Source organism: Ovis canadensis, chromosome 7, assembly GCF_042477335.2.
Source record: "Ovis canadensis isolate MfBH-ARS-UI-01 breed Bighorn chromosome 7, ARS-UI_OviCan_v2, whole genome shotgun sequence".
NCBI classification, from domain to species: Eukaryota; Metazoa; Chordata; class Mammalia; order Artiodactyla; family Bovidae; genus Ovis; species Ovis canadensis.
In genome coordinates this window covers 77,558,115-77,581,998 of record NC_091251.1, presented here as the reverse complement: position 1 = coordinate 77,581,998, position 23,884 = coordinate 77,558,115, and the positions used below count along the sequence as shown (strand labels likewise).

Below are 23,884 nucleotides of genomic sequence, written 5' to 3'. Positions count from 1 at the left end.
CCCAGAAGCAGAGAGTGAAAGCACTATCAAGGATCCTTCCGGGTCATCCAACCTCATGCCTTGATAAAGAAGTACGAGTTCCTAAGAGTGCAAGAGTCCACACTGAGTTGGAGGTGGAGTGACTTGCCTAGGCAACTGATCTTTTCTTCCAAACACTCTGCACTCTTGGAACTGGCCACGTTTCCCTAGCCTGTATCTGTCTCTGTTAAGTCTTATTCTGGGGCTGCCCCTGTGGCCCAGTGGTTAAGAGTCCACCTGCTAATGCAGGGGATGTGGGTTTGATCCCTGCTCCGCAAAGATCCCACACGCCATGAGGCAACTAAGCCCACGCTCTGCAACTACTGAGCCAGTGTTCCAGAGCCCTTGAGCCACAACTGCTGAGCCCACGCGCTACAACTATGGAAGCCCGAGTACCTAGAGCTGGTGCTCTGCAACAAGAGAAGCCGCTGCAATGAGAAGCCCGGGTACTGCAATTAGGGAATAGCCCCCACTTGCTGCAACTGGAGAAGGCCTGCGCACAGCAAGGAAGACCCGACACAGCCAAAAATAAACAAACAAGTAAATAAATCTTTTTCTGTTACTTAAGGATCATTTAAATAAATTTGAATAGTATCTTTACACTTATTGCCAGTTAAAAAAATTATTTCTTTTAGCAATGGATCCTGAAGAAACAAAAACAAAATTTTACCTTGTTCTTACTCTTTCTTTTTCTTCTGGTCCATTTTAAGCTATTTAGGAAGACAGACCACAGCAACAATCCTGAGGGGTGATTATATGTATTTGTGGAGGGCAGCTCTCTACAGAGCTGGCAAAGCATCTTGATTTCAATTGCGTCTATCGGAAGAGCCGTGTCTTAGAACTGCCCTAGGAGAGCTGTTTCACCTGAGTTTACTGCAGAGCCTGGGTTGGGAATGAATACCACTTACTTGTATCAGCTTGACAACCAGTGCAGAAATAACAATAACGAGGCCTATTATTTGCTGAGCATCTCCTATTGGCAAGTGCTTTATATACATTTTTCATTTAATCCTCACAACCCTAAGAAGCTCTCATCTCATCTTCACTTGCCCAATTTGCTGGACCACTCAGTACTCTCCATTCCTTTCCAACTACTCATGTATGCCCATGGCTCTTCAGTGACTAGAATTGACTTGTGTACTTCTGCTCCCATCAGCTGACCTGCAGGTGTACCAAGAGGCAGTTGAATTTTTTCCCAACATCTATTTATCCTAGTTGTACTTGCTACTGTGAATGTATCACTTTAAAAAAGTATAACAGAAATGATGACATATAAATTACAAAAAAAGCTAACTACTCAAAAACTTTGTTACAAGCTTTAGAAATACTCATTGTTTTACTTTTAAAAATCTACTGTTGAATTCAGTGTTAGTGACAAAACTATAAGGTAAATTATAAAAACAGGAAAGCCAGAATCTAGAAAGATTCTATGCTCTGTTTTTGGAAATGTCGTCAAATTCCAGTTCCATTTTAAGGAAATCATAGACAATAATGCATCAAGGGTGTGATTTATGCACAAAAGAGCAGACTCAGTCAGAAATGCTGTTCTCAAAGGACCATCGCACTATACAAAAGATGGAACAAGAATGCATTTACACATTAAGATAAAATAATATGTTTAAAGTCTTAAGCCTTTTCTATGATCCCCTGCTTTAAATGGCTATTGCGATTAACACATTACCTACCCTGATCAAGCCAATTAAGAGGTTGCCTCAGTTCAGTTCAGTTCAGTTGCTCAGTTGTGTCTGACTCTTTGTGACCCCATGGACTGCAGCACACCAGGCTTCCTGTCCATCACCAACTCCTGGAGCTTGCTCAAACTCATGTCCATCAAGTCGGTGATGCCATCCAAGTATCTCATCCTCTGTCATCCCCTTCTCCTGCCTTCAATCTTTCCCAGCATCAGGGTCTTTTCCAGTGAGGCAGTTCTTTGCATCAGATGGCCAAAGTACTGGAGCCTCAGCTTCAGCATCAGTCCTTCCAATGAATATTTAGGACTGATTTCCTTTAGGATGGACTAGTTGGATCTCCTTGCAGTCCAGGGGACTCTTAAGAGTCTTCTCCAATACCACAGTTTAAAAGGATCAATTCTTCAGTGCTCAGCTTTCCTTATAGTCCAACTGTCACATCCATACACGACTATTGGAAAAACTATAGCTTTGACAAGACAGACCTTTGTCAGCAAAGTAATGTCTTTGCTTTTTAATATGCTGTCTAGGTTGGTCATAACTTTTCTTCCAAGGAGCAAGTGTCTTTTAATCTCATGGCTGCAGTCACCATCTGCAGTGATTTTGGAGCCCAAGAAAATAAAGTCTGTCACTGTTTCCTTTGTTTCCCCACCTATTTGCCTACTGAAATGTATTTCCATTTTATAGATGAAGAAAGGAGGTTTAGAGGTCAAGTAATTTGTCCATGTTCACATACCTACTTATTGGCGCAGCTGGAATTTAAAATCACGTCGTCTGACTTCAAAGCCATATTCTTGATTTTGATCAAGGCTGCCTCATCATTTATACTCTAAACTTGAATATCTAAAATGCCACTTGTAGCCTTATAATTCTCTTTGCATTGTAATGTCTTATTGTGCAAAGGAGAAGGCTAAAGTACAAAATAATCTATTATAGCTTTTTTAGTTCCATATAGGTTTTGATGGGCTCTTCCAAAAGGATGCTTCTCAGGAAGGTTGGCTGTGAAACCAATTTCTAAAGCAAACCTTGTTCTCTCATTGGCTCTAACATTTAATTATAGCCATGGAATTGGTCTATGGGAATGGTCCAGAATTTTGGCAAAGAATGACGGCCTCAGGGCATGTTGGGAGTTTTAGCCTTTTTCCAATCCACAAAAATCCTTTATAGCATTTCCCAGATTTTGGAAGTCCCCTTCCCCATTTCGATACCCTTCTCTTACTTGACTTACACCAGAGATTTCCCAAGACTGTATTTTACCTAAAAGAATGTTGAGGACCAGGGTGTAGGTAAGAGGATGGCAGGAATGATACTGACAGTGTTTAAACACATATCCCAAATTAATAGTAATTGCTTCTGCTGAAATTTATCCTCCTCTGTCACCATGGAATTCAAGAGTCTCATTTGCTTACTATTAGTAATATCAAAGGGGCTTCCCAGGTAGTGCTAGTGGTAAAGAACCCACCTCCCATGCAGGAGACATAAGAGAGGTGAGTTAGATCCTGGGTTGGGAAAATCCCCTGGAGGAGGATGTGGCAACTTTATTATTCTTGCTGGAGAATCCCATAGACAGAGGAGCCTGGCAGGCCACAGTCCACAGCGCCGCAAAGAGTGGGACACAACTGAAGCGACGAAGCGCACTGCACAACTCAGCAAAATGTAAGTGAAGTGAAGTCGCCCAGTCGTGTCCGACTCTTTGTGACCCCATGGACTGTAGCCCACCAGGCTTCTCCCTCCATGGGATTCTCCAGGCAAGAGTACTGGAGTGGGTTGTCATTTCCTTCTCCAGGGGATCTTCCCAACCCAGGGATCGAACCGGGGTCTCCCGCATTCCAGGCAGACGCTTTAACCTCTGAGCCACCGGGGAAGTCCAAAATGTAAAGCAATCATCAATCAATTAAAAATAAGTAAATATAATTTTTCAAAAGAGAAGCTACATTCATGATATATCTTTCCTCAGTGTAACCTGAGTTTATCCCCAGATATCTTAAAGGTGAGAAAAGGAAAAAAAAAAAACCAAGATTAAAAGATTTTTTTTGTCCCATTATTCATGGATTAAACCTATAACTCTAAACTCTAACTTTAGAGCTTATAACTATAAATCTTGTGAAATAATAGAAATCCCAAGACTATAGGGCTCAAAAACAAAAGAACACAAAAACAATCTAAAAGAAGCCAGCTTGTTCATCTCCTTTTTCCTCCCCTTTTCCAGGCTAGTCCAGTTTAAGTCATTTATTCTAGCCAGAATCCACCCTATTTTTGAAGTACAGTGGGGAATTAGAAACACTACTGCCTTCCTCAGTAGGTCATCTAGTGTTTAATAACTCTCACTGTCATTAGAGTCTAAAAAAATCCTCGTGAACAGGGGCTGGATGGCACATCCTCATGATCCAAGGCATGTGTACCAAGGAGGTCTTTGACTTTTCCCAAGCTGTGGGATCTCTGATGCACAATAAAACAAGCAGACTTCTTGCTTACCACAGTGTTTTTTCTGATTTTTTCTTTCCCAAGTCCCGGAAAACAAACACTAGACATGGTGAGGAAAAGCAAGGTCCTATAAAACCTTTGGACTTTTGGAAACAGGCAAAGGATCAGGCAGTGGCAATATTGGGTCCTCTGAGATATCACTGAGCCATCTTCACAATGTGGTATCAGGAAGGCCAGGGCCATATTTAAAAACAGTTTCCCCCAAAGGGAAGGAAGCTGAAGCTAAAAATATATCATGCCAGCTGTTATAAATGCTTCTCAAAGGAAGCAAAGCAACTAGAGTTACCTCTTTGAAGAGCAAATGAGGGGCTAAGGAAATAATGGAATTTTTCAGTTGTATGCCAGGTTGGCTACATTTTGGGGAGGAAGAAATTTTCCACTGAGAAAGAAAAATCTGTTGTTAAAAAGACAAAATAATTCCATGAAAATTTAAAAAGGAACTCCAGTAACACCAGTGGCTCTGAAGGCTTAGGATGGAGATGACCTACAGCCAGCAAGATAGAAGTGAGATCTCCAAGCCTTGCTCCTCTTTCCAGTTTCCAGGAGGCCACTTGCCAAGACCTCTCCTTATTAGACCTTCCGAAAGCTGAGTGGTCTCTCTCCTCCCTTTGAATGTGTGTCCTGATGGTTTGTTACAGGCCAGTTGGAATGAGCTTGAAATAGATGGTGGCCTTGTAAGAAAATGAGAAGAGAAGAGGGAAAAGGAAGGACTTGAGCCAAATGAGTACTTTTGAAACAGCTGGCCTGGGCTGCCTAAGGGGCTGGTGGAATTGGAAGATTTTCTTTTTTCAGTTGCAGATTCAGGGTTCCCAAAGGAGCCACTTTTCCTGAGATCTACGTCACCTCTACTTTTCACCTTGCCTGATGAAGTAGTTTTGTCTTAGGTATTGGCTCTCTGGGGCCCAAGAGCCACCTTTTCATTAAGGGATGGATCCTAGACCCCACAAGAAGGTCGAGAAACAGGATCAAGGCCCAAGAAATATCCAGTATGGCCCAGTAGTTTTTAGTTTCTAACTTTCAATTTTGAAATAATTACAGATCTATAAGAAACTGCAAAAATACTATAGGGTGAGGTCCCATGTGCTCATTCCCCCAGCATCGTCCAAGGCGACATTTTACACAACAATAGTGTGTTAACAAAACTAGGAAACTGACACAAACATAATACTGTTAATGAGACTACAGACCTTACTCAGATCTCAGCAGATTTTGTACACACTATTTTCTTTGGTATGAATTTGTGCATCTTATTACCTGTATAAATTCATATGCCCACCTCCACAATCAAGATCACAGCATGTTACTAAAGGTCTATTAGCACTGAGATCAGGTTGGTAACATGTCACAAAGAAAGGAAGAGTAATGATAAATGTCACTGTGAGGATGAAGGCAGAATGCTAAATGACCACCAAATGTTTAGCGAATTATATTATCACCAAATATTTAGTGAATTCCCAAGAATACTTTCTCCTATGTTTTGGAAATTTGATAATTTCATGAACATCTGTGCAGTGAGCCCAGGAATTTATTAAGTCCCTACTGCTGAGCAAATGTTTCTGGCAGGGCAGGCAGACAGGCTTTAGCTCACATGCCATCTCTTGTTGAATTATAGTGGCTGCCTTGAGGGGCATATTGAGGAGGATGTGGAGGCCACATCTGGGCTTAGAAGGACACAACCATTTTCTAAGAGATGCTCTACCACGAGAGAATGGCAGCTGAATATGTGCCAGGAATTTGCCATCTCCAATATTTCTGTGACTTTTTGAGGGTGTTCTAGGTGTGAGGAAAGAGAGGTAAAGAGGACAACACCCTTGTTTCCAAGGGGTTCATAGTCAGGAAGGGGAGGCAAAGATGTCAACCAAGAACTGGAACACAGAATGCTTGCTACATGGGTCAGTTCAGAGCTAGCATACTTGGGGCATATGACTTAGATGGGCTCTGACATTGATCAAGGTACTCAGCCTCTCTGGGCCTTAGTTTCCTCATCTGTCAGATGGGGATAACAATATGAGCCACATCATGGAGCTACAAAAGTTCAGTGAGTTAATATTTATGTAAAGGGTTCTGAAGAGTACCCAGCATGTAGTAAACACGATGCAGTGATCACTGTTAAGTTACTTTTCATAACCCATGGTACCAAATTGTTTTTAATATATAGCTTTTATTAGCATAAAAGTCAATTGAGGTTAATAAAAGAAATACTGAGACTCCAAGCTGCACCATGAGACTGTAGTTGAAGTGGGCAGCTCAGATGGAGCATTCTGGAATAATTTTTGCAACCCAAAGTTTCTGAGTTTTTATCTCAGATGAGGCTAGCAAAGGTTGGCATGTTTTCAAACCCAAATGTAAAGCATGCGAAGAAAAATCAAGTATTATCAACAGTTTGAATGAAAACAGGCTCCTTGCATTTGTAACTGCAGCATATAGTTTTTTCCCAGGTCAAAGTCCACCAGCGAGGGTAGAAAATGGTTAGAAAGTCAGTCTGGGGCAATGGAGGTGGCACTGACCTCTACACAGCAGGATTCTGAGGGCTCTTAAGAAAACCTGGATGGTTCTTTTCCTGGAAGATTTACTTTTCCTATAGATGACTTGAGACAGAAAGAAAACCTAAAAGTGCTAAGGCAGGTTCTAGGTACACTGCATTTGGAATTGCTTGTGATGGCCAAAACAAAGTTGACTAAGACATGTGTATAATTCGTGACAGCCAATACCTTGGTCCCACAGACTCATGATGAAGAACCTGCAGATTCTTGCTCTCAGTCATCAGACCCTCTTAAAAAGAGAGCTAGGTACTGAAAGCAGATTCTTCCCTCTCGTCTGAAACACCTTGATGCTATCTAAAATGGTGCCTCATAGACTCTCAACAGTCCCAACCCATTCCTCTCCTATCTCATGGAAGAAAAGGCCCAGCTCAAACATCCTATGAGATCTCATTTAACTTCTGCAGTCACTAAAAGGCACTCTCTCCTCTGTCTAAATGAATTAAAATACGTTGATTCTTATTAAATTAGGGCATAGTTTTTGCCTCCTACTCAGCCTCATCTTAAATCCCTTCCTCAACAACCTGCATGGTTCTATTTTTTAAAGCATCACTTTCTTCATCTCAATGTGCAAGCACCTTCTCAAAGTCAATACACATTCAAAAGCAAGCTTCTAGCTAGTTTCTTGCCTCTTATCTCACTGGAATCACTAACTCAACTGTCTTCATCCCTTAAATGCCTATCATGTGTGAAGCACTTCCAATTGATCTCTAAGATCCCTCTTTTTCCCAGTGGTAGTTATTTTATTCAGTGGTAGTTGGCAAGGTGCTTTCTGCCTGTGTCCCCTCTGCCTCTGATTCCTCTTCTTCCTGGGCACACAGCGAGACTGTATCTACCACACCCCTGCTATTAGATGTGGCCATGTGACAGAGTTCTAGCCAGTGGGATGTGAGTGAAGGTTAGCTGTCCATGAAATCTTCCCAAGAAGACTTCCCCCATCTCTTTCTCCTTCCTGTGGTTTGACAAGCCTGGTCACTTTGGGCTACATGTGGTGAAGATGGCAGAGACATGAGACAGAAAGAGCCTGGGTTCATGAATAACTGCTTAGAAGAACGTCACATGTCAATCAGGGACACCTGTTCTGGATTTTACATTAGTCAAAAACAAACTTTTATGTGGGTTTGTTTCTTTTAGCAGCAAGGACTACCCCAAGAGATCAGTGAAGGCTCCAGTCTCATAAGATTTCTCTCTTAATAAATCCAGTGATCACTTCGTTCTCATCTTATTGGACCTATCAGTAGCAGTTGAGTCAGTTGACCACTTTTTCCTACTTGAAACCTTTTCTTCATTGTCTTGCCACACACACACACACACACACACACACACACGACTTTTCTCCAACTTCAATGGTTTCTCCTTGATTTGCTGCTTCTTTCCCTTCTCCCCAGGCTTCATGATGATGTGCTCGGGCTCAGTCCTCAGTCTTCTCTATCTGCATCTCTACCATGGTGATCTTATCTCATAGTTTCATAATTTTACATACCACCCATGTGCTGGTAACTCCCAAAGTTCTACCTTAGGTCAGTCTTCTCTCCCAAACTGCATGCTCATATATCCAACTGCTTACTAGATGTCTCTGGTGGTCTAACAGATGTATAAAGTCACCATATAGGACACTGAACTTAGGCAAAAAACCCTGGAGTCATTCTTGAGTTCTTCCCCCTGACGACTCATTTATTCTGTCAGGAAATCCTGTTGGCTGTACTTTCAAAATACATCTAGACTTGACCACTTCTCCCCCTCCTACTGTGGCCATCCTGGTCCAAGTAATCAATAACTTGCCTGGATTACTGCAATAGTCTCTTAACTAGTCTTCGTGTATCTGTCCTTGCCCTGGTATAATCTATTCTTAACACAGTGGCCAAAACTATCCCCCTTAAAACACAAGCCAGATCACATCACTCAATTGCCAAAAACCCTCTGAGGGGGTTGCTTAGAGCAAAAGTCGAGGTCCTTACAACAACCCACAATACCCAGCACGATCTCTCCCTCCCCGTTACCTCTGCAACCTCTACCACGGCTGTCTACCTCACTCACTCATTTTTAGCCAACAACCTTGTTTGCTTTTTCCCAAACAAGCTGGCACTTTTCTATCTTGTGATCTGAACCCTTAAGGCCAAACCATTTTCTGCTGCAGTGAAACGGTCATAGCATATTCAAGGCCCCCTAGACCACTCTGCATGGCCTGGGCTCAGGAAAGCACAATGCCAATGAGCACAAGAGTCTGGGGAGGGCAGTTAATGCCAGTGCTTTGCTGTTCATTGTCTTGCCCAGTCCCTCTCATTCATTTAGCAGACACTCACTGAGTGCTTACTGCTGCCAGCCCTGGCCAGGGCATTCATATACATAATCTCATTTACCCTCACCACAACCCTCACAGGTAGATATCATGAACGCTTCCATTTTGCAAGTGGTGACCTTGCTCAGAGAGGTGAAGTAACTTGGCCTAGTTGTAGGTAGCTAATTGCAGGTCTGAGATTTGGACCCAGGTAGCAGTGACACCAAAGTCTTTTTTCTGTTCACTATGTCAAGCTGCCTCCCAGGTGCTCGGAAGATAGTTGATAGAAGCGTTGAGTTAATGAATGACCCAAAGGACTGCAGTTTGGATAAGCACAATTTAGCCACTATCAACAATGCAGAGGAGTAAAGCAATGACATTAAGATTGTGTTAAAGAGATGTTCTTAAAATACAAGTGTTGATATGACCCAGTGAAACTTTCTGGAGGAAACATCTGAGCTCTTATCTTCTTTACTGATGCTCCAAAAAAGGGCTCTAATCCCTTTTGTAATATGTAATCTTTTTCTAATTGTAATCTAGCTATCTTCTTAAACTTCCAAGTCCTTTTCAGCTCAAGTACTATCCTGGACTCAAAGGCCTAGGAGACCATGACAAGCATCTAAGCATTTCCTTCCCATCTTCTGGGCTTGGTTGCCACAGTGAAATATAAAAGTGACAATCTGATAACCATCTCAAATGTACTAATCTTATCAAGACCCGACAAAAATGTGTTACATCAGCAGAGATGGAAATGTGATGACCCCAGACTAATTTCAAGATGGATGACATAAAACTCAACCTCTTAAAATAAAGAAGACCAAGTTTTGAGAGGGCAGGCAGCTCAGAGCTTGCATCTCTCCTAACTATCAAAGAATTTTGAAACAATTACTAGATTCTGTCACCAACCCAGGAAACTCAGGCCAAGAAGTTCTGCAGTCTCAGCCTGCATGTGTCTGAATAGTTCAAGCCATCACTTTCCATCACACAGAGGTTAGTGAAACCGTTTCCTGGATTACTAGTCTGTGAACAAAACCTGTCACAGAACCTCTTACACAATAAATTAATGATGTAATAATCACCTAATTCCCCAAATATGCAAGTTATCAATATCTAAATGTGAAAATGGACAAAAGAATTTTAAAACCTCGTGTTGTGGCATTATCAAAGCAGTATCTGAAGTATTTCTTTGATTATTTCACTGAAGTACTGTTTCAATCAATGTAGTGAAAATTCCACACACTTACGTACTTAAGAAAGCCATTTAAAAAGGCCCATTAGCCCCAAGATCCATGTGGAGGCAGAGGCCAAGAAGCTGTCACTGCCAATTCCTCATACTCTCAGATCTTTTCACTGGGGGTTCCTGCCTGTTGACAGGCACACACAGTCTAACTGAGAAAGCTTTTCCCCAAGAAAGTTATCTTGGGCCTGACACCATCTTCAGAGACACATGCAAACTAGCATCAAGGAATTCTCTTCAATGGTGGGCCACTCTCCCACGCACTTTATAGACGTGCCAGTAGCATCTATGTCACTTTGCTCAGCCTAAGTGGGGAGCCACACAGAGCCACCAGACCCAGGCCTGGTCCCATCTGTGGGCAGAGTACTTTGCTTTAGTGTTCAAAGAGCAGAGGGCTGCCCTCTGCTCTCCCCTCTGCCAAAGCCGTTCCTGCCCCACCTCTCCTAAGGGGTTAGACTGAGCGAGAAGGCCACAGCATTCACACCAGGCCGTAGACAGAGCAGCATTCTCAGTTAGCAAACCTGCTCCCCCTGGTCAGGAGGAAAAGTAACCCTGATAACTGGGGATTAAGACAAGGGGATGCAAGGGAGGGAACATTCCAGGGTGAAATTTTAAAAAAAAGAAAGAAAGAAAGAAAGAAAGGAAGGGGGAAAAAAGGAGAGAAAGAAAGGAAAAGAAAAAAAAAAGAAGTGGAAAAAGAAAAGAAAATGCACAAAGCCCATGAGGCTGTCTGGTTAAACATGGGTTAGAATCAGGTACAGAGCATCACACAGGAACTCAATGTCTTGGCAAATCCAAAAACCCCAGGTAAAAGGTACTGGGTGAAGGCATTTCTGTTTGTGGAAAGCAGAAGTTTCCTTCTTTCACCACTTAATCTCATATTTAATTTTTTCTTTTTTTTAATCTATTTGTAACCCAAATTTAAACCATCAATCATTTTTACCTGCCCAGGATTTTTCTCTTTCAGGAGTCGAAAGAACAACAAACACGGGGTCCAAAAAGCCCTTTCCCACAGCCAATTTCAATCAGCCCTTCTCTCCCAGGGTTACGGGGTGCCCAGAGCAGACATTCCCAGCGGGACATGCCACACACAGCAAGTCACCAAACCAGACTGCACTAAAGGGCTTCTGGGGGACTTACTTGTACTTGTGCTGGTTCCAATCGTATTGATTGTGGTGGGGACGGATGAAGATGAGTAGAGGGGCACGTGGCCGTTCTCACACCCCAGACTTTTGTCCTGCCAGTTGGAGGCGTTGATGCAAATCCCAGAATCCCGAGAGTTCTGCCACCCATTAAGCTTGTCATCGGAGTTTTGTCTTTGGTGATAGTAGTGCGTCTGCCCATAATCCACAGAGTCCGAGCGGCCTCGGTTCTGGCCGCCAAAGCTGGTCGATGTACGGTCCTCCAAGTGGTTCAGCCACATGGCCAAAGCACTGCGGTCTTCCAGTGAAGTGGCCGGATGGATCAAAGCGTAGGACAGCAGCTGCCTGCTCTCCTCGATGTGCTGGTTGTGTTCAATGGAGTGTGCCAGGATTTTGGGCAGCAGTTTCATATACTCTACTTTTGCGTCGAGGTTTCCTGGCTTCAGCAAAGGCAGGTGAGTTAACAGGAGGGAAATCACTTTATCCTTGGATTCCTGTTGCCATTGGTTAATGATTCCTGAAAAGGAAAACAGGCAGGGCAAATAAGCAGATACACCACCATGGCACCAAGCAGCACACTGTATAAAGAGAACTCCTGGGGCCTGCAGTCTCAATCTAGGCACCCGGGCTAAATTTTCTCAAAACAGCCTCTGCCTCGAGTAGAGATCTGACCTGAGGCTGTCAAGGGGCACTGACTTCAGTGAAACACTAACACTCTGAGGTGTTTGCTCAATCTAACTCTAATGCAGGTCTCCAGAGAGGCTATGACCACTTTGGTACAAATGAATACAATTTACAGCTATTTTATTTCTTAGGAAAGTCTAGGCATACCCTCAGATAGGGGAATAAAGAATAAGAAAATCTCCATGGAAAAATGAGTATAATTAAGGGTCCGTATTGTAGAGTCCTCAAAGGCAAAGCTGCTTTCCCTTCCCTAGACATCCCTGGAAAGTGGGTGGAGCCCTGGCAAGCGCATTTGTGTAAAGTGGGTAAAACCTCCTAGATGGAGAAATCTATCAGGAGAAAAAGATGCCCCTCACTTGGGTGAAGCCTGCACCTTCCTCATGAGAAGCTGACTCAGAAATCGACTGTGATCTCAAAGCTAGAATTAACAATGAACCCAAGATGGGTCCAGTGGCATCTCTGATCACACATGCTAAGCAAGCTGTTTTTCTTTAAGTAGAGAAGATCTGTTTGGTTATTTTTATTATGGTAAAATATACTTTTTAAATATACTTAATGCTTGCCATTTTAAATATTTTAAGTGTACCATTTTGTGGCATTAAGTACACTTACACTGTGGTACAGCCATCCCCACTATCCCTCTCCAGATCTTTTTTCTTTCCAAACTGAAACTCCATATCCACGAACCACTAACTCCTCATTCTCCATACCCACAACCCCTAATGACCATTATTCTACTTTCTGTTTCTATATATTTGACTACTCTACTTATCTCATATAAGTGGAATTATAAATCGGGTTGGCCAAAAAGTTCATTCAGATATTTCTTAAGATCTTCTGGAAAAATCCAAATGAACTTTTTGACCAACTCAACAGTATATGCCCTTTTATGACAAGAATATTGCACTTAGCATAATCTCTTCAAGGTTCATCCATGAGAGTGTTTTCAACACTCTTACAAGGAATTCCTCTTATTCCCGACTACTCAAAACATAAACTTCTTGCCTTTACATACACATGGATTACCCAATGGTAATGTTAGCTAGTAACATGGAGTAATTAAACAGGGGCTTCCCAGGTGGTACCAGTGGTAAGAATCCGCCAGCCAATGCAGGAGATGCAAGAGACATGGGTTAGATTCCTGGGTCAGGAAGATCCCCTGGGGAAGGAAATGGCAAACCACTCCAGGATTCTTGCTTGGAAAGAATCCCATGGACAGAGAAGCCTGGCGGGCTATAGTCCACAGGGTTGCAAAGAGTCGGACACAACTGAACACATACACACACACAAACATGGGTTAACAGTACACTTTGCCTTAACTAGCCTTTAAGAAGTAGTTTGTTCAGCAGACTGATGGCTATCCATGGGACCTGGGATGATAAGAAAGAAAGTTCTCTGCCAGAAAAGTCATTCTTAGTACCTAAAGACCTGAACTCTGGCCCACTGGTGACTGTATAAGGGCTAGAGCTTTCACAAAGTATCTGCAAGTTTGAAAAGGCATTTCTGGAATTTAGCAGAAGGGCTTCATAATTCTAGTGAGGCACAAACACATCAGACCAAGCTCAAGAGTCAGTGTTGATCATGAGCTACAAATGCACCAGCTGCATATGATAAGGCCTCTCAAGAGGAAGGGGTATATTCAAAGAACAGTATCAAGGGAGGAAGGCATGGTATGTCATAAAAGAATGTGGGCTTCAGAGTTAGGCACACACGATTAAGTCTACCACTTAATCGGCAATGGAACTTTGGTAAGTTCCTCAACCTATCAGTCAAGAGTGCTACCAACAGCACCTGCCCCTCCTTGTGTTACAGGAATAAATGAGGTAATGTAACAAAAAGACCAGTCAAGTACTTGGTGATAGAAATAATTTCTTCTATTTGTCTCTGCCTTAGTCAGGCCCACATTAGAGTCATGTTGGGTGGTTTCCGATACCAAGTTTTAAAAATAATACAGGCCAGAGATGATCCAGGAAAGGCCGTTAACCATTATCAGAGTTGATACAAAGCTACAGTAATCAAGACAGCATGGTATTGGCACAAAAACAGACATATGGATCAATGGAACAGAATAGAGATCTCAGAAAGAAACCCACACACCTATGGTGAATTAATCTTCAACGAAGGAGGCAAGAATATACAATGGAGAAAAGACAGTCTCTTCAGCAAGTGGTGTTGGGAAAGTTGGACAGCTGCATGTAAATCAATGAAGTTAGAACATGCCCTCTTACCATACACAAAAATAAACTCAAAATGGCTTAAAGACTTAAACATAAGACATGATAACATAAAACTCCTAGAAGAGAATATAGGCTAAACATTCTCTGACATAAATCATCCAGTGTTTTATTAGGTTAGTCCCCCAAGGCAATAGAATAAAAGCAAAAATAAACAAATGGGACCTAATCAAACTTACAAGCTTTTGTACAGCAAAGGAAACCATAAACAAAACAAAAAGACAGTCAACGGATTGGGAGAAATATTTGCAAATGATGTGACTGACAAGCGCTTAATTTCCAAAATACACAAGCAGCTCATACAACTCAACAACAAAAAACAAACAACCCAATTAAAAATGGGCAGAAGACCTAAATAGACATTTCTTCAAAGAAGACACACAACAGGCACATGAAAAGATGCTCAACATCACTAATTATGAGAGAAATGCAAATCAAAACTACAATGAGGTACCACTTCCCCCAGGAGAATTGGTATCAATAAAAAAGTCTACAAAGAACAAATGCTGGAGAAGGTGTGGTGAAAAGGGAACCTTCCTATACTATTGGTGGGAATGTAAGTTGGTGCAGCCTCTCTGGAAAAGAGTATGGGGATTTCTAAAAAAAACTGAAAACAGAGTTGCCATATGACCGAGCAATCCTACTCCTGGGATATATGTTTGTACAAAACTATAATTTAAAAAAAAGTGTACCCCTATGCATAGCAGCACTATTCACAATAGCCAAGACATGGAAACAATCCAAATGTCCATTGAAAGATGAATGGATAAAGATGTGGTGCATATATACAATGGAATACTACTCAGCCATAAAAAGGAATGAAATAATGCCGTCTGCAGCAACGTGGAGGGACTTAGAGATTGTGATACTAAGTGAAAGGCAAATACATATGATATCACTTATACATGGAATCTAAAATATGACACAAAGGAACTTACATACAAAACAGAAACAGACTCAGAGAACAGACTTCAAGTTACCAAGAGTGAGGAGAAGAAGGGTGGATGGAGAGCCTGAGATTAGCAGATACAACTTTTATATGTGGAATGGATAAACAACAAGATCCTACTGTATAGCATAGGAAACTATATTCAGTATCCTGTGATAACCATATGGAAAAGAATATGAAAAAAGAATGTACATGTAGGTAACACTGAACCACTTTGTTGTACAGTAGAAACTAACACAGCATTGTAAATCAACTACCCTTCCATAAAATAAAATTAAAAAAAAATTTTCAGAGTTGGAAGAGGTAGAAAGTGAAAAGGTGAAAAATAATGGGGTTATTGAGCTTATAACTGAATATGAAGAGATGCTTTACTTTTTTGAAGTAGGGATTTCATAAGGAAATAGACAGTCAACTACTTGAAACAGAAGTCTTCAAACTGAAGCATGAGAGAAAAAGATTGGATGTGGAGAGTAAGTGAAGTGCCAGCATGACAAAAGACCCAGAAAAGTCACCAAGGAAAGCTCTACAACTTCCATCTTGGGGGCTTGAAGAATAGAGACAGATGATCCAGCTAAGCACAGTCAGATAAAAATATAATGCAAGCCACATGTGTAACTGAAATTTTCTAGTACTAAAAGGGGGCTTTCCTGGTGGCTCAGTGGTAAAGAATCCTCCTGCCAGTGCAGGAGATGCAGGTTTGATCTCTGGGGCAGGAAGGTCCCTTGGAGAAGGAAATGGCAAATCACTCCAGTATCCTTGCCTGGGAAATCCCATGGACAGAGGAGCCTGGCAGGCTATAGTCTGTGGGGGTCACAAAAGAGTCAGACATGACTTAGCAACTAAATAACAACAATAACAGCATTAAAAGAATAGTAAAAAGAGGAGGTGAAATTAATTTTAATGATATATTTTATTTAACCGTTATACAATTATATATATATCACTATATTATTATTTTAACTAGCAATCAATATAAAATTATTGATGAAACAGTTTGCATTCTTTTCTTTGTACCAAGTCTTCAAAATCCAGGGTACACTTCATATTACCAAAGACAATTTACAGATTCAGTGCAATCTTTAGCAAAATACCAATGACATCTTCACAGAACTAGAACAAATAATTTTAAAATTTGTATGGGAACACAAAAGACCCTGAATAGACAAAACAATCTTGAGAAAGAATGGAGCCAGAGGAATCACACTGCCTGACTTCAGGGTGGGCAGGCGTGCTAAGTCACATCAGTCATGTTTGACCGTGCAACCTTATGGACTTGTAGCCCAGCTGGCTTCTCTGTCCATGGGAATCTTCAGGCAAGAATACTGAAGTGGGTTGCAATGCCCTTCTCTACCCTAGCTTCAGACTATACTACAAAGATATAGTAATCAAAAAAGTATGGCACCAGCACAAAAATAGACACATAGATCAATGGAATAGGTTAGAGTCCAGAAATAAACCCATGCACACAAGGTCAATTAATTTACAACAAAGGAAGCAATAATATACAATGGAGAAAAGACACTCTCTTTAATAAGTGGTATTGGAAAAACTGGACAGCTACATGTAAAAAAATGAAATCAGAACATTTTTTAACATCATACACAAAAATAAACCCAAAATGGATTAAAAACCAAAAATGTAAGACCAGAAATGATTAAACTCTTTAGAAGAAAACCTAGGCAGAATACTCTTTGACATAAATCACAGCACTATTTTTTCTGGATCCATCCTACAGCAGAGGAAATAAAAAGTGAAAATAAAATACACAAGACCTAATTAAACTTTTGCAGAGCAAAGGAAACCACTGACAAAATGAAAAGACAACCCACTGAATGGGAGAAAATATCTGCAAATGATGTGACCAATAAGAGGTTAATTTCCAACATATATATACACACACACACATGCACACAGAGTTCATACATCTCAACATCAAAAGAAATTTAAAAACGGATAGAAGAACTGAATAGATGATGTCCCATAGAAGAAATACAAATGGTCAACAGGCACATGAAAAGATGCTCAATACCACTAATCATTGGGGAAATGTAAAAAAAAAAAAAAAAACCACTATGAGATATTACCTCACACCTGTCAGAATGGCTATCATCAAAAAGCCTACAAATAACAAAAGTTGGTGAGGGTGCGGAGAAAAGGGAATCCTTATACACTGTTGGTGGGAATATATACAGGTGCAGTCACTATGGAAAACAGTATGGAGCTTTCTCAAAAAACTAAAAATAGAGCTACTATATGATCCAGAAATTCTACTCTTGGGTATATATCTGAAAAAAAAAACAAACCCAAAACACTAATTGGAAAAGATACACGCACAATGTGCACAGAAGCATTATTTACAGTTTTCAAGGTGTGCAAGCGATCTAACTGTTCATCAACAGATGAATGGATAAAGACGTGGTATACATACAATGGAAAACTACTCAGTCATAAAAAAGAATGAACATGGATGGACTTGGAGGGTATTATGCTAAGTGAAATAAGTCAGACAGAGAAAGACAAGTACTATGTGCTATTACTTATATGTGGAATCTTTAACAGGACAAACTAGTGAATATTAGAAAAAGGAAGCAGATTCAGATATGGAGAACAAACTTGTGGTTACCAATGGGGAGAAGGAAGGGGGAGGGGGAGTACAAGGGTAGGAGATTAAAAGGTGAAACTATTATGTGTAAAATAAGCTACAAGAATATCTTGTACAACACAGGGAATATAGCCAATGTTTTATAAGTGGAGTGTGAACTTTAAGAATTATGAATCACTCTGTTGTACACCTATAACTTACACAATATAGTACATCAACTAATTTTTTTTTTTAATTCAAAGTGTGCTCTGCCACTGACAGCACATCTCAGGTTGGGCTGGCCACAGCTGAATGCCCAGAGGCCATGTGTGGCTGGTGGCTACTGAACTGGCTAGCACAGGGCTAGAGACATTCAGATGGGGAAGGGGGGTGGGAGGGCACAGATGACCTCAGCAGGTCCCTCCAAGGTTCCTGACTCTATATTTAGCAAATTGCCACCTGACACAAGACAACCCTTGTGCATTCCAGTATATAGCCTTTCTTTTAAAGTTGCTTTAAGAGATGAAGAAATTACCCATTCTAATTTTCTCATCGATACATTTCCAGCAAACACCTGGCATGTTTTAAATTACAGATATGCTTAGGATGAAGATAAAGTCTATTCATTAAGCCCAAGGAACTAAAGAGTCACTGGCAAGCAAAAGGGCCTGAGAAGAAGGTAAGTCTATGCCTGATGCCAACATTGATCACCTGTAGCCAGTGGAAAATGGATGTTTAAAAATGAAATTTGGGAACAAGCTTTAATACGAATCCATGAGACTAAGGAACTCCCTAGCTTTTTGTGAGGTCACTTCCCTGTTTGGGTAGTCTACCCTTCCACCAAAGGTCAGCCTAAAAAAATCAGAAACAAAAACGAAATGGAAATAGGACTCAGAGTACAAACTGAACATCTGATCTCCATGTAAGCCCGCTCTGCCAGGGATTAGCCTGGGATCCAGGGGAGGAACAAGCACAGCAAAGAGGAAAAGAAAACCAAAAGCTGCTGCCCCTGGTCCCTTCTAGGCCTGAAATGCTTCTTTCTCTACCTTTGGGACAGGGCTGCTTGGATGCTATGGGGCTATGGCGTGGCCAAGAAGACAACTATGACTTTTATTTACTGCCTCTGGGAACATGGAAATACGATGGCCTTCTGATGGCCAACTGGATCAAACTGTTTCTGCCACTGCTCCAGTTGCCATGCTGACAGCTAACAGTACTCAATGTTTTCTATGTGCTAGGCACTCTTCTAAGCTCTGCGCATGCAACTCCTCATTTAATCCTCAAATAAAGCTTATGAGACAGGTCCTATTACAGTCTTACTTTATGGATGGGGACACAGAGGCAGAGAGAGGTCAAGTAACCTGCCTCAGGTTCCCCAGTTAGTGAGGAGGCAGAATGAGGTATGCGAATTAGCATAAAGATACATATTGACTATCATGCTAGAGGAGCCTGGCTGTAAGCTAAATACATTAATATTTATAATACATAACTAATTATATGCTGCATATATAATTATATACTGCATCTATAATACATATGTAATTATATAACATTAAAATATAATTATATAGCATGTAATTACATATGAATTGTTTATACCTGAATTATATTTACAAATATAATAATGTAGAAATATTAAAAGAATACATGGATCAGCAGAAGAGTTGGGTCAGCTGTGGAAGTATAGAAAAAAAGAAGTTACAGAGGACTGTACTTTTTGTGGTTTTAAAACGTCCACTATGTCTTTGACAGTCCTCTCCAAAAGGTGGAGCCAATCAACTCCTTCTAGATGCAGGCTGTAGTTAATGAATCACTTCTATCAAATGGAACGTGTTAATAGCGGAAGCAATAGGGTGTGACTTGAAGGACTGGGTTATAAGCAGGATTGCAGCTTTTACCTTGCTCTCTCTTGGGTTACTCATTCTGGGGGGAGCCAGCTGCCATGTTGGGAGGATACTCAAGCAACTCAATAGGGAGGGAGGTCTGATGGTAAGGAACTAAGCCCTGCTGCCAATAGCAGTACCAACAGGGAAACTGAATTCTTGGCCCCAGTGAAGCCTTCAGGTGATTATATACCAGAGAACATCTTGAAGGACCCTGAGTCATATTCCTGATCCAGACAAACTGTGTGTGATAACACATTTATGGTTGTATTAATATTAAGCTTCTAAGTTTGGGGTAAAGATAACCAATACACCTATCCAAGTGCCCCTCTAGGAAAATTAAAGTCTTAGCCCTTTGGCTTTGAGAAATTCTGTCCTCTGAATAAAGTCATTCTCATTCTGAGCTGGACTCATGAAGCTCACCAGTTACCACTAAATGCTCCCCTCATCTAGTGTCCCTCATCCTGGTTATCTGCTCACCAAACAACCTCTTGACTATGATAGCACTCCAGGTACCTTCAGGGAGAGGATGAGCTGACCATACAGAGGAGGGATTTCTAGATTCTGTGATGATGATGATTTTTCAGGGCAACTTAACAAGTGGTTAAGGAAGATGTATCTTCCTGTGGAGCCCTTCCTGTGCTGATTATATGGACTGTGAGTACATCTTGTCCCTCTGAGTACATGAGGTCCCTCCTCATGGTGTAGAGTCTACTTCCCTGCTTTCTAGATAGTACTGAATCAACCTCTCAGGGGAGTATTCCCAGGTGCTAACAAGAGAAAGAATCTCCACCTTCAAATAGGAGCCAAGCAGGCATGCAGGGACTTGGGATGGGAATGGCAGGTCCTGCGCGGTTGCCCACTGGCTTTCTTTGTAGCATACACACCACTTTCCAGGGAGAAGGGGCCTTTACTGAGATGTGTATTCAAGGGATTCTCTTTATTGAGAAGACCCAGGGATCCTCAAAATATTCAGTCAATCACTTCCACGATGCACTTTCTATTATTATTCACGCCAATATCACCCTAGTCAGTCAGACAGTCTAGAAAACAGAAGTCCAAGAACAAGGCTCATTCTCTTCTCAACTCTCCTCTATTACTTCCTCTAAATATTTCCTCTATTATTCCTCTGGATAAGGAGCAGAGATAAGAGTTTGCTGGATCTCTTAGGTGGGCAAAAGCTAATGATTTATAATGTATAAACTGGTGACATATGAGTAGCAAAAAAAAAAAAAAAAAAATCCTGAAAGAGCTATGATTAAAGACCATGAGGATTAGGAAACTGTCCCAGTGATTCTTGGAGTGACAAAGAATGTGTTTAAATACCAGGTCTGGTATTATTACTACACAATGGTATGTCAATGTTTAAGGGCTCCAGTTGTTAGTAAATTACCCTTAAATTGCTATTTTATTATACCCTTGTTTTCAGTTTAATAACATTTACCATAAAAGGGTTTCTCACAAGTGTATTTAGGCAATTTGCTCATGCGAGAAATGGCTGGAAATTAAATGCACACATTCAAGAACTATGGGTTAAATAAATGTGCTAAAAGGCAGAAATACCAGTGGGTTTTAAATGGTCAAATGCTCCCTGGAAGAATTTGTATTACAAACTCAATCTTAGAATATCATGTAATAAGGGCTTCTAAAGGCAGTACATCTCTGCACAGATCAGGGACAGGATAGCAGGAACACCACACATCACGCATAGGGCACCTAAAAAACCTGGGGGGAAATGGCAAACACCAACAGGGCAAATGATGAGATTCCTGTGTCGGCACCTGCATTTGCCTACTGTCTCTCAAGCGATCCTCTTGAGCTAGAGATGGCTAAAGAAACATCCCCATAATGTGGGGGAGCCCAGCAAAATATGTGGATTAGCCCAGCTGTGACGGGGGGACCCAGATAACATGGGGTTACTGAGCTCCTAGAACTGCAGACACAAAGGATTGAGAAGATAGAAACCTCCTCCTATTTTTAAGGAGGGTAATTGCTGGCTGGTGGGCCCCAAGGATCCCTGCCTGTTGGTCTTCAGGCCCTTGTGTAGAGAACAGTGGAGGAATTCTGAGATTAGGTCACAAAAATCATCTCAGCTTCCACCTCACTTCCTTGGTTCACTTGCTCTGGTGGAAGTGATGGTCATACCAACTTATGAAGACACTCAGGCAGCCCCGAGAGAGGCCGGTACGGGGAGGAACCCAGGCCTCCTGCTAACAGTCAGCACCAACTTGCCAGCAATGTGAGTGAACCACCTTGGAAGTGAATTCTCCAGCTCTAGTCAATATCTGGATTGCAACCTTGCAAGAAATCTTAAGCCAGGACTACCCAGCGAGACAATCCCAAATTTCTGACCCTCAGAAAACTGTGAGATAAATGTTGTTTTGTGAAGCCATTAAGTTTGGGGGCAATCTGTCATACAGCGATAGTTAACTAGTACTAGTAGCTTTATGTTACTTGGTAAAAAAGAATCACTCGAGAATGCTTCTGCCCTTTCAGCTTACTGGAAAAGTCAGGGTGGTGGACTCTACAGCCCAGTATAACCACCAGCAATTTCTCTAAGAACAGGACAATGGTTAGGTGCTAGTCATTCATAGGCACCTGACTGTCCACAACGGGCAAGAACCAGGTACTTCTGACCCCAACAGATACCTACAACGACCCCCCTCTGCTCCCAAGCCATCTTGTCATCTCTTCAATGAGGAGTTTCCATCTGAGTCCTTATCTCCCAGGTATGGGCATGGCTGGCCATTCCAGGAGGTCTTCTTTGCTCCTGAGCGATCCAGGCCAGCAGTGGATCTCAGCCCAGGTCAAGTTAGGGCTGGAATTCACCTTCGGGCTTCTGACCTCCTTCTGGCAATGACTAGCTCTCCTAGGTCTGAGGCTGTCCCTTCCCTGAGGGCACATAAGATGGGCCAGCTCCCCCAACCACTTGCCTCAGTTCTGACTCTGGCCTGAAGAGTATGCAGACATCTCCCACAGCTAAATCTCCAGCCCAGGTTAAAACATCTAAAACTGAACTCTTGCTTTCACTCTCACTAGGTCTGCACCTTTGGTCTTATCTTTCTCAGCACATGGCTTTTGCATCTTCACAGGAGCTTAGGTGGAAACCCTGGAGTATCCTTGACTACTCTCTTTCACACTTCTACTTTATCTGTTAGCAAATCCTATGTGCTGGGTCTTCAATATATATATATCCAGAATCTATTCTTTACCATGCTTCTGCATTCCACCTCCACACCCCGCAAACAGTCTGTTATCAATACAACAAGCAGGATGATCTTTTTACACAAGAAGATAAGTCATGTCACTTCTCAGATCAAACATTCCAATAGTAGAAGGCAGAGAGTAAAAGCTATATGCGTGGGCGGTGGTCAGTTGCTAAGTCATGCCTGACTCTTTGTGACCTCACGGACTGTAGCTCGCCAGGCTCCTCTGTCTGTGGGATTTTCCAGGCAAAAATACTGGGTGGGTTTCCATGTCCTTCTCCAGGGGATCTTCCTGACCCAGGGATCAAGCCTGCATCTCCAGAGTCTTCTGCACTGACAGGCAGACTCTTTACCACTCTGCCACCTGGGAAGCTCTGAAAGCCACAGAGAGGCCTCCTAGCCCCTCCGTGATCCAGCTTCACTTCCTTCTACAGCCCCAGTCCATCCTGGCTCCCGTGCTGTTCTGTACATGGCAGACTTTGCCCTAATCCCCAGCCTTTGCACTGGCTGTCTTTCAGCCTGGAATGTTCTTCCCTCAGATCCACACTCACCCTCCCTCAGCGCTGTCTTTGCTCAAATGCTACCTTCTCAGTGAGACTTTCTCTGCCCACACTTTTAAAACTGCCCACATCACCCCCTCACCGCACACGTCCTCATCCCCCTGCCCTGCTTTACTGTTCTCCACGACATCTATCACATGACTTGCTGTGTGCCACACTGCCTCCATCTTTCTCTACTAGAACAAAACCTCACAAGAGTAGTGATTTGTCTCCATGTTCCCTTGCATTGTTGCTGCAGCTGCTGCTAAGTCGCTTCAGTCGTGTCCGACTCTGTGCGACCCCATAGACGGCAGCCCACCAGGCTCCCCAGTCCCTGGGATTCTCCAGGCAAGAACACTGGAGTGGGTTGCCATTTCCTTCTCCAATGCATGAAAGTGAAAAGTGAAAGTGAAGCCGCTCA

At 42.0% G+C, this 23,884-nt stretch overlaps 1 protein-coding gene across 2 annotated transcripts in view; it reads right to left on the bottom strand.

The window, feature by feature from the left end:
- The window catches only part of SAMD4A (sterile alpha motif domain containing 4A), a 227,964-nt gene that overhangs the window by 77,837 nt on the left and 126,243 nt on the right, over positions 1-23,884 (bottom strand). For both annotated transcript variants that reach the window (XM_069596666.1, XM_069596667.1), the window contains exon 3: positions 11,386-11,904. In XM_069596666.1, coding sequence (XP_069452767.1) covers positions 11,386-11,904 — 519 coding nt within the window. The remainder of the gene's footprint in view (positions 1-11,385; positions 11,905-23,884) is intronic.